At 39.3% G+C, this 17,507-nt stretch overlaps 1 protein-coding gene and 1 pseudogene across 1 annotated transcript; both read left to right on the top strand.

The window, feature by feature from the left end:
• The first annotated feature begins 8,899 nt into the window (after window positions 1-8,899).
• LOC127192272 (60S ribosomal protein L5-like) lies at window positions 8,900-9,785 on the top strand (annotated as a pseudogene).
• Window positions 9,786-10,224: 439 nt separating this feature from the next.
• Window positions 10,225-11,190, top strand: LOC127192273 (olfactory receptor 688). The gene has a single exon (XM_051149599.1). It carries the CDS (start codon window positions 10,225-10,227, stop codon window positions 11,188-11,190), a length of 966 nt encoding a protein of 321 aa, XP_051005556.1.
• The last annotated feature ends 6,317 nt before the right edge of the window (window positions 11,191-17,507 follow it).

A 17,507-nucleotide genomic window follows, 5' to 3' on the forward strand; every position in this document is an offset into this window, starting at 1 on the left:
CTTATAGGCAGGGTAAATTTGGGGGTTAAGATTGGGTGGGTGGGCTGGTGAACCCCTCTCTCCACTGGAAGTCCTGCCTGGCTAGAAGGTTGTCACTTCAATCTTCATGTCCTCTCCAGCTAAGAATCTCACCTGGAGTCACCCCATATCCTTCCAGGAGCCTACCTGATCTCTAGTCTCCAGCTTATCTGAGAGATGCCCTCCCACCTTGTTTTTTCTTCTCTGTCCCAGGTCTCTGCTCTCCCACACCCATTGTCACCACATCTAATCCCCACCCTTGATCCAGCCCCCACATCCTCTCCCACCCAGCTCCCTCTCTTCACTCAGTTCTGGTATCTGTTCTACTCCCCCTTCTGAGTGGGATTCAAGCATCCTCTGTTGCAGGATATTTGATCCCATTGTGAACTCCAAGATTGTGGACTGTGTGGCTCAGCCCTAACACACACCTTTAATACAAGAGCTTTCTGTTTATTGTGAACAGGTGATTATGGTGTGGCTCAGCCCTAGCACACACCTTTAATACTTTCTGTACACAGGATTTAATAAATTTAACCTTAGGCCAAGAGGCAGAGCAAGAAACCAGCTGACCCAGATTAAGTAGAAAGGAAGGACTTTGAGAGAAGAGTATTTAACACAGCATGGAGAAGAAGGAGCTCTTTGGGATTTAGCTTTTGGCCTTTTCCTCCTGGGATGTCAATTGAGCTAGCGCTTAGGTCTTTGGCTTTTAACTTTTTGGCTCTTTCCTTCTGGGTCCTGAATTGAGTTGGAAGGTCAGCTGAGTGCTTTCTCTTCTTGTCTGACCTACAAGTTTTCACCCCAGGACCTGGTTCCTGAGTCTTACTTAGTAAAATGGAATGTCTGGGATTTTCTTAATTTATAACAATAATCCTCCCTTAGGCCTGTTTTGTTACTTAGCTTCTTTGGGTCTGTGGATTATAGTATGATTACCCTGTACTGTGTGGCTAATATCCACTCATAAGTGAGTACACACCATGTCTGTCTTTCTGGATCTGGGTTACTTCACCCAGGATGATCTTTTCTAGTTCCATCCATTTACTTGCAAGTTTCATGATTTCTTTGTTTTGTTTGGGGGGGGGGGTGTTGTTGTTGTTTGTTTTGTTTTGTTGGTTGGTTGGTTTGTTTGTTTTTTTGTTTTTTTCTCGAGACAAAGTTTCTCTGTGTAGCCTTAGCTGTCCTGGACAAACCTAGGAGACCAGGCTGGCCTAGAACTCACAGAGATCTGCTTGCTCTGCCTCCCTGGGTGCTGGGGTTACAGGCGTGCACCACCTTGACTGGCTTATTTCCTTGTTTATAATACCTGAGTAGTATTCTATTGCATTAATGTACCACAATTTCTTTGCCTATTTTTTAGTTGATGGATATCTGGGTTATTTCCAGTTTCTGGTTATTATGAATAAAGCTGCTATAAACATAGTTGAGCATGTTGCATGGTGGAATATCTTTTGAGTATATGCCCAGGAATGGTATAGCTGGGTCTTGAGTTGGAACTATTTCCAATTTTCTGAGAAAGCACCAAATTGATTTCCAAAGTAATTGTACAAGTTTGCACTCCCACCAGCAATAAAGAAATGTTCCCCTTTCTCTACATCCTTGCCAGTATATGCTGTCGCTTGAGTTTTTGATCTTTGCCATTCTGGTAGGTGTAAAATGGAATCTTAGAACTGTTTTGATTTGCATTTCCCTGATGACTAAGGATGTTGAGTATTTCTTTAAGTGTTTCTCGGCCTTTCAAGATTATTCTGCTGAGAATTCTCTGTTTAGCTCTGTACTACATTTTTAAACTTGATCATTTTGTATGTTGGTATTTAATTTCTTGAGATCTTTATATATATTGGATATTAGTTTTCTGTCAGATGTAGGGTTGATGAAGATCTTTTCCCAATTTGTAGACTGCCATTTCATTCTATTGACAGTGTCCTTTACTTTACAGAAACTCTATTAATTGATGACCTTAGAGTCTGTGGTATTGGTGTTCTGTTCAGGAAGTTGTCTCCTTTGCCAATTATTTCAAAACTATTCCCCACTTCCTCTTCTGTTACATTTAGTGTATCTGGTTTTGTGTTGAGGTCTTTGATTCACCTGGACTTCAGTTTTGTTCAGGGTAATAAATATGGATCTATTTACATTCTTCTATATGCAGACATCCAGTTAGACCAGCACCATTTGTTGAAGATGCTTTCTTTTTTCCATTCTTTGTCAAAAATCAAATATCCATAGGTGTATGAGTTTATTTCTGGGTCTTCAACTGAATTACATTAATCTATCTGTCTGTTTCTACACCAATACCATGCAGATTTTTATTGCTTTGTAGTACAGCTTGAAATCAAGTTCTTTTATTCTACAGGGATGTTTTAGCTATTATGGGCTTTTTGTGTATCCATATGAAGTTGAGAATTGCTCTTACAAGATTTGTAAAAAATTGTGTTGCTATTTTGATGCGAATTGCATTGAATCTGTAGATTGCTTTTGGTAAGAGTCATTTTAATACATTAATCCTACCAATCCATAAGCATGGGAGATCTTTCCATCTTCTGATATCTTCTTCAATTTCCTTCTTCAGAGACTTGAAGTTCATGTCAAACAGGCCTTTCACTTGTTTTGTTACAGTTACACCAAGATACTTTATGTTATTTATGACTATTGTGAAGGGTGTTGTTTCCATAATTTCTTTCTTAGCCTGTCGGTCTTTTGTATACAGGAAAGTTATTGATATTTTTGTTTTTAGTTAATTTTGCATCCATCGACTTTGCTGAAGGTGTTTTTCAGATGTAGGAGTTCTTTGGTAGAATTTTTGTGGTCACTAGTCTATACTATTATATCTTCTGTGAGTAGTTATACTTTGACTTTTTGTCTGGCCTCAGTGGAAGAGGATACACTTAGTCCTGATGAGCACTACTTGATGTTCTGTGGTGGGTTTGTATGGATGGGGGAATGGTAATCACCTTTTCTGAGGAGAAAGAGAGGGAAAAGGGTGAAAGAGGTTGGGAACATGGGAGCAGGAGAGGAGAAGGCAGGGGGCTGTGTTCAGGATATAAAATGAATAAAGAAATAACTTTAATAAAATAAAATTTTAAAAAGAATATAAATCAAAAATAGTTCTTTTCCACCAAAAAAAAAAGCAAAAGAAGAAAGCTTAGATTAATATCCTTCATGCATACAGACATAAAAATTCTCAACAAATTAATTAGAAAATCAAATTCAGTAATAGGTGGAAAGAGTAATATATTAGGGATACATAAGGAGGAGGACTATTAACAAAAATCCAAGATGATTTAGCATTCAAAATAACTCGTTAATTCAGCATATTAACAAAATACATGAGAAAAACTCGTTTGTCTTACTCAATAGACACAGAAACAAGAATGTGAACTCAACACACAGGAACCAGCAAGATGCTTCACAGACAGGAAGCTGAGCCTGTATGTAACAGATTCTGTTAACGTGGTACTCAGTGGTGAACAGCTGAAAACTCTCCCCTAAATCTGAGCAATTTGTTCCTGTTTTCTATTGTTTGGCATTCTCAACACTCCTACTGACCAATTTGCCAGAGGCCCTAATCATAAATAGGACAATGAGAGTACAGATAGGAAAGAGAGAAGTTGTCATCCGCAGATACTGTGGTTGTAAAAAGCCTGAGCTGCATACCAATGAATGAAGTTAGCAGAGCGTGCAAGACAAAATCTTTAATCTACAGGATTTCTACAAACCTCTTTTACGTCTGATACGTCCATGTGAGCCTTCTTAATAAGTCACAAAATAAAATCTTTCTTTAAAAATGTAATTTACTCAATTCATTTTAGAATTTTTTGCCGACACACCAGGAAGATGAGGAAAACATGATTTTTGTGTTTTTATGAGTTTTACCTCCAACAAAAAAAGGAAAATTTTTCTCCTCTAAATTCTCTTCATGCCTTCTACTGACAATACATAGCTGAAAGGACAGTACTATTTAGAGGGCCCAGAGGCATTTCATAGAGAAGGCAAAACAGATGAGTTTGTACACAAGATGCAATTAGCTTCTTGATAACAGAGTTCATGGTTAGGACATCAATATAAAACAATGCCATTATGATTTCATAATTGAAACTTTTAAATTTATGTTCCTGCCTAACCTTTACTGCTTAACCTGGAAGCACTAAGAGATACATAAGAGACTGTTATGGATACACAGCCCATAGCCCACTTGCCTCCATTGAATGAACAGACACACCCATTTCTCTTTGGTAGCTGGGATCCATCATGCCAGGAAAAAAAAAAAAAAGCTAACTACTTTTTCTGTTGCTTCTGTGGAAATAAAATGAGAATCTTTAAACAAAGAATCCAATTTTTTTTTTTATTTTGGCTGGAGATGTAACTCAGTCATAGAGCACTCCAGCAAAACTATTGGTACCCACTAGGGTAGGCACAATATATTCCACTAGCTAGCTACATAGTAGTCTGGAGAGTAGCCTACAGTAGCCTTAAAGCTCTCATTGTCACTGCTATTCATCAGAACAACTTTGAATCTCAGAAGTCGATGGATTGGATCTGTCTGCCTATACTTATTTACCACTGAGCATCATTAGACTAGCTTCCTAATTACTCATGTCAGAAATCCTAAAAGACTCCTCCAGGAAGTAGGTTAGAGCACTAACTTGTTGATTCTGGTCTGCATCTGAATTTAGAAGTGTTGGCTGTGATGATCATCAAAAAAGTCATTCCCAAGGTCATACAATTTTTTGTAATACAATCTGACCTACTGGGTTCATTTTATTATTCTGTCATTCAAAGTTCAGGCAACGTCACTAAGTTATCATCTTTGACCCAAGCATAAGTATAATTACATCCCATTATATTTTTTCATCTTATTCCACTAATAACATAAAGAAAGTGAGTGGATTTTTAAAGGTATATTCCTTATTATTTGTGTATGAATTTTTTGCTTGCATGTATGTCTTTACACCACTTAAGTAGGTGTCTGGAGCCTATGGAGACCATCATATTCTCTGGAACTGGACTTACAGATGGTGCTGGGTCATCATGTAGGTGCTGGGAATTGAACCAAAGTCTTCTAAAAGAGCAGCCAGTGTAATCACTGAGCCATCTGTCCAGCACCTCACCAACAACCACCACTGAGTTAACTCATTTGTTTTCAAAATAGGTTGATTGGCGAAAACAGACTAGTGTTTCTGTCAAGGAGAAGAATCTTATAGCTCTTTATTCTAATTTAATATTTAAGCACTTGTCATAAAAGACAGGAAATGGTCTTAGATGAAGGAACTGATAGACAGAGAAAGGATTTCAGTAATATCAAGTTCTAAAGTATATCCATTACTTTCGCATTTTGAGATTCTTAACAAGAACAATACAGAAGAAGTTAAGACAAAAGAAATGGCAGTAAGATTTCAAAATCTGCAGAACACAAATAAGAAGTAAAACAGAGTGTGGTCTTCAGAAGAGATGTGGACTAAAGATAACAATCTTGACAGGGAAAGAGCCTTCAGAACCTTCCAGTAACTAGAGGAGCTTTCCTGTGCCTGGAGAGTGATTGATGAGACTGGAGTAAATTAAAGCCTGAGGATCCTGGAGTGAAAAGTGGTCTGTGAAGTTGCTCCTGGCACTAGAGCTATATACTGGGCCTATAGTGTTTGAGTCTTATTCCCAAGGCAACATTTAAAGCATTCGGCTCTTGGGGGCAGAATAAAGAAAGCTCAGCAAATTAGCACATCGGAAGCAGGCAACTTGGGGAGTTATACTAAACCCCCAGGCTCCAGATCTGAGGAACAAGGGAAGGGATATGTACTGTGTGGGTAGTGAACACAGGTCACTGTAGCATGGAAAGCAGAAGCTGCTGCAGGGCCCTTTAACAGAAAGCCTCTTCACAACCTCCTGAAGGGGTAAGTAAGCCAGGGGAGGGCCTGCAAGTTCAGAGGTGAGGAGGGGAAGAGCCCCTGCCCTGTAGCTCTGTCCAGATCTCTGAGAAGTGAGGTGGTGGAATCCATATCTTGTAGTTAAACCCTGATCTCATGACTACAGGTCTCATCTCTGCCTTCCACGTTTGCTTTGCTTTGCTTTCTCTCTTCGTGTTTGTTCTACATCTCTCTATCGTCTTGCTTGCTGTTACCCATATTCCTTTTTTATTAATTTATTCATATTACATCTCAATTGTTAGCCCATCCTTTGTATCCTCCCATTCCTCCCTCCCTCCCGCTTCCCCCCTACTCCCCTCCCCTATGTCTATGACTGAAGGGGACCTCCCCCCCCATATATGCTCTTACAGTATCGAGTCTCTTCTTGGTAACTTGCTATCCTTCCTCTGAGTGCCACTATGCCTCCCCATCCAGGGGATGTGGTCAGAAATGGGGCACCAGAGTTTGTGTGAAAGTCAGATCTCCTTCTCTGCTCAACGGTGGAGAATGTCCTATCCATCAGCTAGTCTGGGTAGGGGTTCAAAGTTTACTGCCTATATTTTCTTTGGCTGGTGTCATAGTTTGAGGAGGACCCCAGGACCCAGATCCGCCTGTCATTAAGTTCCTCTTGTAGGTTTCCAGGACCTTCTGGATCCTTCTATTTCCTCATTCTCCCAGGCTTCTCTCACCTAAAGTCTCAATATGATGTCCTCTCCTCTGACCCACTTTCCTGGTAAGTAAAGTTTTTCATGGGACATGCTCCTTGGACTAGTGTCTCAATATTCCTATCTCCTTTCTGTTCCACATCTATCCATCTCTCTTGCTGTTACCTATATTCCTATCTCCTTTCTGTTCCCCACATCTCTATCTCTCTTGCTGTTCCCCATCTCACTCTAGCTTACTCTCTTGTCTGTTACTTGTTTGCCCATTCTCCTTGGGCCAACCCCAGTATTTTATTGAAATGAAGTTCAATTTTTTTCCATTACAGATTACATCATGATTTTTTTTTCATCTTTTAAAATCACTAGGACAAAATTAACAGAGTATCAAGGATATACAAAAAGTTCTGTAACCTACAACAGAGCATACAACAAAAATCAATTAATTTCCAAACAACAGTCAGTATAACCTGATTATTACTTCTTAAACAATATTTAGGAAAGTTTAATCATAAATTTCCCAGGGCTAAAGCCATTGTGTTTACAAGATTGTCATAGCAATATAGCTTGAGCTAAATGTTCTCTAATAAAGAAAAAATTTGACCTATTCCCAGTCCCAAACCAACAGGTGTGCTATCCAAGCCTAGGCTAACTGCCAAGGGGTACTCTATTTTAAAATATCTGTAAAGTGTGATGTACCAAACCCACCTTCTAGTGCCTCAAACCAGATTCTAAAGAAATGTTTCTATAAGTAACAGTATCTAGCCAGGTATTGTTATGCCCAGGTCTTAACTTTCTTTCATGCAGTTTCTGCTTAGGTGCTCACAGTTGGAGCAAAAAACTCTATCCCTGTCTCAAGCCTTTGGCCAGATGCCTCTTTCAATATTCTCTGTGGGAAAACGTGTTCCTGTATGATTTTTCCTTAGGGCTGAGAAATAAAGAGATAAAAGTAGTTTTAGGAGAAATAGTAGATTTCTAAACAAAATCACACCTGGACTATACATAATATTTAAGGGCAGCGGTGATTAGCTGGAAATCTTTGGAACTTTGCTAAGCAAAGCCTCAACAGCTGTTTTAGATGTCTAGAGATCGTGTTGGACAGTTGGAGGTCTCTGGAACTTTGTCAAGCAAAGTCTCTATGACTTGTCCTCATGTCTATGACAATAAGGTACTTTTAACCAGCAGTAATGTTTACTTGATACAAAATAAAAAACAAAATCACAAAACTATCAAAGGGAGCACAAAATGAGTTGGGCATGATGGCACAATCCTATAGTCCCAGCACTTGAGCACTGAAGGCAGGAGGATGATGAGTTTAAAGTCATCTTTGGATACAGAGCCAATTTTAGGCCAACTTGGGTTATGAGATTCTATCTCAAAAAAATAAAAACATAAATATAAAATAGAATCATCACAAGTGTATCAAAGTTAATGAATTCAAAAAGAAATTAAAAAATTAGAATAAAAAGTTCAACTCAACAGATGATCATATGTCAGAAAAAATGTATCTTTAAATCCATTATATAGAGAAATAATCATATTTGCTTTTTAAAATCTCAAAATATTAATAATTATAAGAATATCACAGCACACCATTCTGAAGGTTTATTTGTGTGTGTGTGTGTGTGTGTGTGTGTGTGTGTGTGTGTGTGTACATGCGTGGAGTAAGGGGATGCGCTCTCAGAGGCCAAAAAAAAAAGTGTCAAATCCCCTGGACCTGGAATTACAGGTCTTTGTGAGCACCCTGATGTGAGTGAATGCTGAAACTCGAACTCCATTTCTTAGAAGAGCAGCAAACACGCTTGCCTACTCCTGCCAACCAATACAAAGTTTTTAAAAATGTAAATAATGGAAGAAATGATCCATGTTTGTGAATGAATGATTTGATGCAAAAGTGCCTCTTTTCCCAAAATTCATCCATATGTAACCCTAAACAAACAATGCTATTTTATAAATCAACACAGAAACTCTGAAGTCAATCTTGAAAATGGGAATTAAAATGAATAGAAGAGTGAAAGGTATGAAACTTCATGTGTATTAAACTTACTGATATTTACACAAAAATAACCAGAAACAGAAACAGTAGATTCCCAAAATAGAATTGTGCTCTGTGAGTGTGTGTTTATTGGTGCTTTCACTATATGACAAAAGAGGCATAATAATCGTTTGATGAAAGAAGCAGAATCCATTATTCAGATCGATTTGTTTACATACCTCACATTAATAGCAAAATCAACTCCATTTAAATTAGTTACGCTAGAAGCCAAAAAGTCAATCATTAAGAATTAATAGTCGAGGTCTGGGTGGAGCCGTGGTTGTGAGGGTCTGTTCTGCAGGATGGGGTTCGTGAAAGTTGGCAAGAATAAGGCCTGCTTTAAGAGATACCAAGTGAGATTTAGAAGGCAGAAAGAGGGTAAAACTGACTACTCTGTCCAGAAACGACTGCTGATCAAGGACAAAAATAAGTACAACACATCCAAGTACAGGATGATAGTCCAAGTCACTAACAGAGGCATCACCTGCCAGACTGCGTATGCCCATATAGAAGGGGATATGATAGTCTGTGCAGCTTATGCGCATGCACTGACAAAATACGGTATGAAAATTGGCCTGACAAATTATGCCGCAGCCTACTGCACTGGCCTGCTGCTGGCCCACAAGCTTCTCAGTAGGTTTGGCATGGACAAAATCTACGAAGACCACGTGGAGGTGACTAGAGATGAATACAATGTGGAAAGCACTGATGGTCAGTCAGCCTGGTGCCTTCACTTGCTATTTGGATGCAGGTCTTGCCCAAACTACAACTGGCAATAAAGTTTGGGGGCCCTGGAGGGAGCTGTGGATGGAGGCTTGTCTATCCCTCACAGTACCAAACGATTCCCCAGTTATGACTCTGAAAGCAAGGAGTTCAATGCAGAGGTACATCTGAAGCACATCATGGGTCAGAATGCTGCATACATGAGATACCTAATGGAGGAAGATGAAGATGCATACAAGAAACAGTTCTCTCAGAACATAAAGAACAACATAACTCCAGACATGATGGAGGAGATGTACAAAAAAGCTCATGCTGCTGTCCAAGAGAAGCCGGTCTGTGAGAAGAAGCCCAAGAGAGAAGTGGAACTGTCCCAAAACATCCCTTGCCCAAAATAAAGACTGGGTTGCTGAAAAGAAGGCAAGCTTCCTCAGAGCTCAGGAATGGGTTGCAGAGAGCTAAAGCAGTTTTCTATGAAGATTTTTTTTTCATAAAGACAATAAACTTATTGGTCAAGCAGCTAAAAAAAATAATAGTCATTCAAAAATGAATATTGGCAAATATTTATGAGGAAAAATAATATCCTATAACTGCTACTTCTTTGTATAATAGAATATAAATATAAATGTTTTAAATATATATAGTAAATTAAGTAGATATTTCACAACATGTAAAAAACCACAAACAGAAGTTGGGAGAAAGATAACCAAAACAATAAACATTTGGGTTCTTTTGTTCCTATCTGAAACTTTTCTAAAAGTGTTATTGAAAATTCAGTATATTCAAAAAAACCACAATGTTATGAATGAGACCTATGTCCCTACCTTCAGCCTAGATAACAAGTCTTTTTCTGTTTCCTCTTAATCCACAGGCAGATGCTGAAAACTAGGAAGCCTATGAAATGGGTACTGCCCTTCGTACAATCAACAGCTCAGAGTTCCAAGTGTCTGAGTTCATCCTGCTGGGATTCCCAGGCATTCATGAGTTCCAGCACTGGTTCTCCTTGCCTATGGCTCTGCTTTACATTGTAGCTCTTGGTGCTAATCTCCTTGTCTTGATCACCATCTACCGTGAGCCTAACCTGCATCAGCCAATGTATCAGTTTCTTGGTATCTTGGCTGCAGTAGATATTGGTTTGGCTACCACCAGCGTGCCCAAGATCGTGGCCATTCTGTGGTTTGATGCCAAGGCCATCAGCCTCCCCGGGTGTTTTTCTCAGATCTATGCTATCCACTCTTTTATGTGCATGGAATCAGGCATTTTCCTATGCATGGCAGTGGATAGATATGTAGCCATTTGTTATCCTCTTCGGTATCCTGCCATAGTTACTCAACCTTTTATAATCAAAGCCACTCTATCCATGCTGCTCAGAAATGGTCTGTTAACCATCCCAGTGCCTGTACTAGCCGCCCAGAGACAATACTGCTCCAGGAATGAAATTGATCACTGCCTTTGCTCCAACCTGGGGGTTATTAGTCTGGCCTGTGATAATATCACGGTCAACAGGTTCTACCAGTTGGTCTTGGCCTGGTTTGTGGCTGGAAGTGACATGATTCTGGTCTTTGTTTCCTATGCTTCGATTGTTCGCTCAGTGCTGAGGCTGAACTCCACTGAAGCAGTATCTAAGGCCCTCAGTACCTGTAGCTCCCACCTCATTCTCATTCTGTTTTACTACACAGCTATTGTTATAGTTTCTGTCACTCACCTAGCAGGAAGCAAGTTTCCCCTTATCCCTGTTCTCCTCAATGTGCTCCATATTGTTGTGCCCCCATCTCTTAACCCCATGATATATGCCCTCAGGACACAGGAGCTGAGGCTGGGTTTCCGGAAGGTGTTTGGCTTGAGTGAGTATGTGTCGAGGAAGTAAACTGATTGTATATGCCAGAACACTAAACACAGTATTTCAGGAAAAAGAAAGCCCATAATACCTTGTTAAGATTCAATCTCTCCCAATGTCCAGGGGCATCAACTCAAGCTCATCTACTTTGGATAGTGCACTGCATATTCAAAGTGCTACTGGAGGCTTTTCATAAATGTTAATTCTCACTTCCTGTGACACCCTATGATGCAAGTGTAGCTCTTTGTAAATTCTGCAGATGTGGAAAATGGGCTTCAAGTTAGCTCAGCGATTGGTTGGCCACGCCCACAAGCTCTAAGCCACTGTTGCCCCAACACATCCTGCAGTTAGGACAGGTTTTATGGCTGGGTTGGTGTCCCAGTCCCACCACTGGAATCCTTGCCTGGTTATAGAAGATGGCTGGTTCAGACTCTGTATCCTCCATTACTAGGAGTCCTCAGTAGAGTCACCCTCATAGGTTCCATGAAGTTTCCACTGTACTAGGCTTCCACATTGTCCCTAAATGCCCCCATTCCAGTCATCTCTCCCAGTGCTTTCTCCTTCCATACTTCCGGCACCCTCCTGATATCCTTCCTGTTCCCATCCCTACCTACCCTCAGTCTATCTGCAGATCTAGTCTATTTCCCCTTACCAGGGTATATTCTCGCATCCTCCCCTGAGCCCTTCTTGTCACTTAGCCTCTCTGGGTCTATGGATTGCAGCATAATTATCGTTTACTTTGCAGTTAATATCCACTTATAAGTGAGTGCATATTGCAGCGGCACATGCTTGTAATCCTAGGAATAGGGGAGGCAGAGGCAGGCTGATCTCTCTGAGTCTGAGGTCAACCTGGTCTACAATGTGAGTGTAGGACAGCCAAGGCTACACAGAGAAATCTGTCTCAAAAAAAAAACTATAAGTGAGTCTATATCATATCATGTTTGTCCTTTTGGGTCTGGGTTGCCTCAATCAGGATGATTTTTTTCTAATTTCACCCATTTGCCTGAAAATGTCATGATGTAATTTTCCTAACAGCTGAGTAATGCCCCATTGTGTAAATGTGCCACATCTTCTTTATTAATTCTTCTATTGATGGATATCTATCTCCATTGTTTCAGTTTCTGGCTATTATGAATAAAGCCACAATGAACATGGTTGAGCAACTGTCCTTGCGATAGGATGGAGTATCCTTTGGATATAGTCCCAAGACTGCTACAGTTGGGTCTTAACGTAGATCAATTCCAAATTTTCTGAGGAATTGCCAGATTGGTTTCCATATGATAATATACATGAGCAACCCCAAAAATTCTACCATAGAACTCTGATACCTGGTACACACTTTCAGTAATGTGGCTAGATACAAGATTAACTAAAAATATCAGTAGTCTTCTTATATATCAACAACAAATGGACTGAGAAAGAAATTAGGGATACAACAGCCTTCACAATAGCCATAAATAATATAAAATATTTTGGGGTAACTCTAACCAAGCAAACAAGACTTGTAAGTCAAACACTTCAAATCTTTAAAGAAAGAAACTGAAGAAAATATCCAAATATGGAAAGATCTCCCATGCTTATGGATTGGTAGAATTAACATAGTAAAAATGCTTATCCTACCAAAGTCAATCCACAGATCTGTTGCAATCCCTACCAAAATTACAGGACAATTGTTTACAGACCTTGAAAAGACAATACTCAATTTCATATAGAAAAATAAATAAATAAATAAATAAATAAATAAATAAATAAATAAATAAAACCCGGAATAGGTAAAGCAATCCAAAACAAAAAGAGAGGAAATATCTAACAGAGACACTCTGCCTTTCCCTTTGGCTATCAGGATATCCTTTTTTTCCCCTACTTGCAAATTAAGGTACTTAACAGGAATGCAGGAAACTGAGCAGAAGCTGGCCTCCAAAGGAAAGGTACAAACAATGTTCACTCTACATCTGCCAAATGCATTAAAATAGTTGTCATCACGCTGGTGGGAGAGGAAATATCAGAAACACTTAAGACCCTCCCTTTGGCAAAAGGTTTTGAAACAACAGACTCCTGAGAATTCAACTTTCCCTAGGAATCCCATTCTGGAGGAAGGGAAAGGCTGAAGCCCTAGTACCAACTGAATGAGAAGCCTTCCTTCCAGGAAGAGGTTCCATGCACTTCTGGCAGCTTATTAGACCACTTTGCTGAAATAATGTCTGTACTTTGCCATGGCTGGCTGTGCCTCTCCAGGGAGACATCATGCTATTTAAGTGAGCCAAAACAATACAAGCATACTTGGCACAACATGTTTTAAGCGGCTCTGACTTTGCCTTTCGGCAAGGATGTTAAGTTTAGTAAACTGTCACACCATACTTTATAAATGTTCGTTTGTCCCCTAGAAGCCTACAAAGTTATACTTTGTTTCAGACCATATATAAGGCTATAACCTATTCTAACATTCATAACCATGTACTGATTATGACTAAGAAACAAAGAAAAATGTTTATCTTAATACTAATAAAATTTTTCATCTAACCAAAAAATGTGCTATTTTCCCAGGACATGTGAAAAACTGTTTAGATATAACCAAAAGTTGAGGCAGACAGATCATGAAATTGTCTCTGCTGAGAAGAAGCTGGGGGCAGGGGACAGTCTTCCTTTTGACTTGTCTTTTTTTTTTTTTTTTTTTTTTTTTTTTTTTGCTTCCTCACTCCTGAGCTTTAACAAATGTCAATGAAGATACTCTAGGTATCCTATTTCTTATCCTTTACTTCACAAGTGTTTGCTGTTGTATGTGATGCACTCCAATTTGTCCTGAAGAAATCCCTTAATGGCAAGAAGTCATTTTGTCAATCAACTGGATGCACAAAATCAGGATGACATTTTTCATATGAAAGAGATCTTATACATAAGAGTATAATATAACATATATAATATGATATAATAGCTGGGCAGTGGTGGTGCAGGCCTTTAATCCCAGCACTCGGGAGGCAGAGGCAGGTGGATCGCTGTGAATTCAAGGCCAGCCTGGTCTACAGAGTGAGTCCAAGACAGTCAAGGCTACATAGAGAGACCCTGTCTCGAAAAACAAAAACAAAAACAAAACAAAACAAAACAAAAAGATCTCTTAAGTGCCAGCTCCCTGCTTCCACTGGGTGCTGGTCAAACACAGGAGTAGTGGTTTACATCCGGCTCCTGCCCAGCTCCTTGTACCCTCCATCTACTGGGCATCACCCCTACCTGCATACCCAGAGGCCAATAGGCCTCCAGGCACCATCAGGTAAGACAGTGCAGATCACATTTCCAGCCTGCCCTGCTCTCCTGACAAACCTAGCAGTGGAGAACTCTGTCCAGTCCCCTGTACACCCCATTCCCAGTCGAGTGCCCTGATACCTAGAGGACATCAGCTGTGCCAGCCCCCAGCTTGCACCAGACCACTGGGCAAACACAACAGTGATAAACTATGCCTAGCTCCCTGTGTCCATCATCTACTCATCTACTGGGCCTCATACCTATGTGTATTCCCAGAAACCAGCAGCACCCATAGACCACCAGCAAATACCAGAAATAACCAGATGGCTAACGGCCCCACAACAACACAAGTAACAAGAGCCTGGGCAATAAGGCAATAACAGAACTGAAGTTTCGTGCTACAGCAAGGCCAGGTAAAGAACAAGAAAATTACCTTAAATCCAGTCTCCTGAAGATTATAGAGGCCTTTTAAAATTAAATAGATAAATCTCTTCAAGAAATACAGGAAAACACATTTAAACAGGTGAAGGAAATGAATAAAAAGGTCCAAAATCTGAATTTATAAATAGAAGTAATAAAGAAAGCACACTCTGAAGGAATCCTGGAGATAGAAAACCTAGGGAAGAGAACAGGAACAACAGAGGCAGGCATCTGTAACAGAATCCAAGAGATAGAAGAGAGACTCTCAGGTATAGAAGATATGATAGAACAAATTAATACATCAGTCAAAGAAAATGTTAAAGCTAAAAAAACCTCCTGACACAAAACATCCAGGAAATCTGGAATACTATGAAAAGACCAAACCTACATTTAATAGGAATAGAAGAAGGTGAAAAGTCCCAACTCTACGGACCAGAATATATTTTCAACAAAATCATAAAAGAAAATTTCCCCAACCTAAAGAAAGAGACACCTAAAAACATACTAGAAGCTTACAGAACCTGGACCAGAAAAGAGAATCCTCCTACCTACAATTAATCTGGAGAACAAAGAAAGAATATTGAAAGCTGCAAGGGAAAAGGGCCAAGTAACATATAAAGACAGACATATCACAATTACACCTGACTTCTCATCAGAGACTCTAAAAGCTGGAAGGGTCTGGGCAGATGTCTTGCAAAGTCTAAAAAAAATCATAGATGTCAGCCAAGACTAGTATCCACAGCAAAATTCTCAATCACCATAGATAGAGAAAACAAGATATTCCAAGACAAAACCAAATTTAAACAGTATCTATCCACAAATCCAGTCCTGCAGAAACTTCTAGAAGATAAAGTCCAGCCCAAAGAGAGTAACTACATCTAAGAAAACACAGGAAATGAAAGAAGGGAAATATACACAATCTCACACACATACTAACACCATCAACATCAAAATAACTGGAATGAACAATCTTTGGTCGTTAATATCTCTCAACATCAATGGTCTCAATTCACCAATAAAAAGACACAGACTAAGCCAGACACAGTGGTACACACCTGTAATCCAAACACTCTTGGAGGCAGAGGTAGGTGGATCCCTGTGAGTTTGAGGCCAGCCTGGTCTACAAAGTAAGTCCAGGACAGCCAGGACAGAGAACCCCTGTCTTGAAAGAAAAAAAAAAAAGACCCAGGCTACAGGATGGGTGTGAAAACAGGCTCCATCATTCTTCTGTATACAAGAAACACCCCTCAGCAACAAATACAAGCATTACCTCAGAGCAATGGTTTTCCAAGCAAACAGACACATGGAGCAAGCTGGAGTAGCTACTCTGATATCTAATAAAATAGAATTTCAACCAAAATTAATCAAAAGAGATGGGGAAGGGCATACTCATACTCATCACAGGAAAAATACACCCAATAATGTCTCAATTCTAGAACATCTATGCCTCAAATACAAAGGCACCCATATCCATAAAAGAAGCATTACTAAAGCTTGAATCACACCCAAACCCCACACATTAATAGTAGAAGACTTCAACACACCTCTCTCATCAATGGACAGATCATCAAGACAGAAACTAAACAGGGAAATAATGAAACTAACCGAGGTTATGAGTCAATTGTACCTAACAGATATTTATAGAACATTCCATTCAAACACAAAAGATATACCTTCTTCTCAGCACCACATTGAACCTTCTCCCAAAATGACTACATACTCAGTAACAAAGCAAGCCTCAACAGATGTAAGAAAATTGAGATAACACATTGTATCCCATCAGAACACCATGGATTAAAGCTGGACTTCAACAACAACAGAAACTACAAAATGACTACAAACTCATGGAAACTGAACAACTCTCTACTCAATGATCACTGGGTCATGGAGGAACTAAAAAAGACTTTCTAGAATTCAATGAAAATGAAGGTACAACATATCCATACTTATCGGACAAAATGAAAGCATTGCTAAGAGGAAAGTTCATAGCACTAAGTGCCTTGATAAAGAAAGTGGAGAGATCTCATACTAGCAATTAAAAAGAACACCAGAAAGCTGTAGAACAAAAAGAAGAAAACACAGTCAAGAGGAGTAGAGTGCAGGAAATATTCAAACTCAGGGCTGAAATCAATAAAGTAGCAACAAAAAGGAAAACACAAAGAATCAAAAAACCAAAACAAAAATCAAGAACTGTATCTTTGAGAAAATTAACAAGATAGGCAAACCTTTAGCCAAACTAACTCAAAGGTAGAGGGAGAGTATTAAAATTAACAAAATCAGAAATGAAAAGGGGGACATAAGAAGAGACACTAAAGAAATCCAAAGACTCATTAGGTCTTACTTCAAAAGGCTGTATGCCACAAAATTAGAAAATCTAAATGAAATGGATAGTTTTCTTGATAGATACTACTTAGTAACATTAAATTAAGATCGGGCAAACAATTTAAATAGACCTATAACCCCTAAAGAAATAGAAGTAATCATTAAAAGTCTCTGAAGCAAAAAAAAGCCAATGGCCAGATGGTTTCAGCACAGAATTCTACCAGACTTTCAAAAAAGAGCTAATACAAATACTCCTCAAACTATTTCACAAAATAGAACCAGAAGAACACTGCCAAGGTCATTCTATGAGGCTACAGTCACCTTGATACCTAAACCATACAACTACCCAACAAAGAAAGAGAATTTCA

The sequence above is a fragment of the Acomys russatus genome, chromosome 7 (assembly GCF_903995435.1).
Source record: "Acomys russatus chromosome 7, mAcoRus1.1, whole genome shotgun sequence".
In the NCBI taxonomy this organism is placed as follows: domain Eukaryota; kingdom Metazoa; phylum Chordata; class Mammalia; order Rodentia; family Muridae; genus Acomys; species Acomys russatus.

What these genes read in the sequence shown, in the direction of transcription:
- LOC127192273 (XM_051149599.1), top strand. Translation starts at nt 10,225, where the DNA reads ATGGGTACTGCCCTTCGTACAATCAACAGCTCAGAGTTCCAAGTGTCT.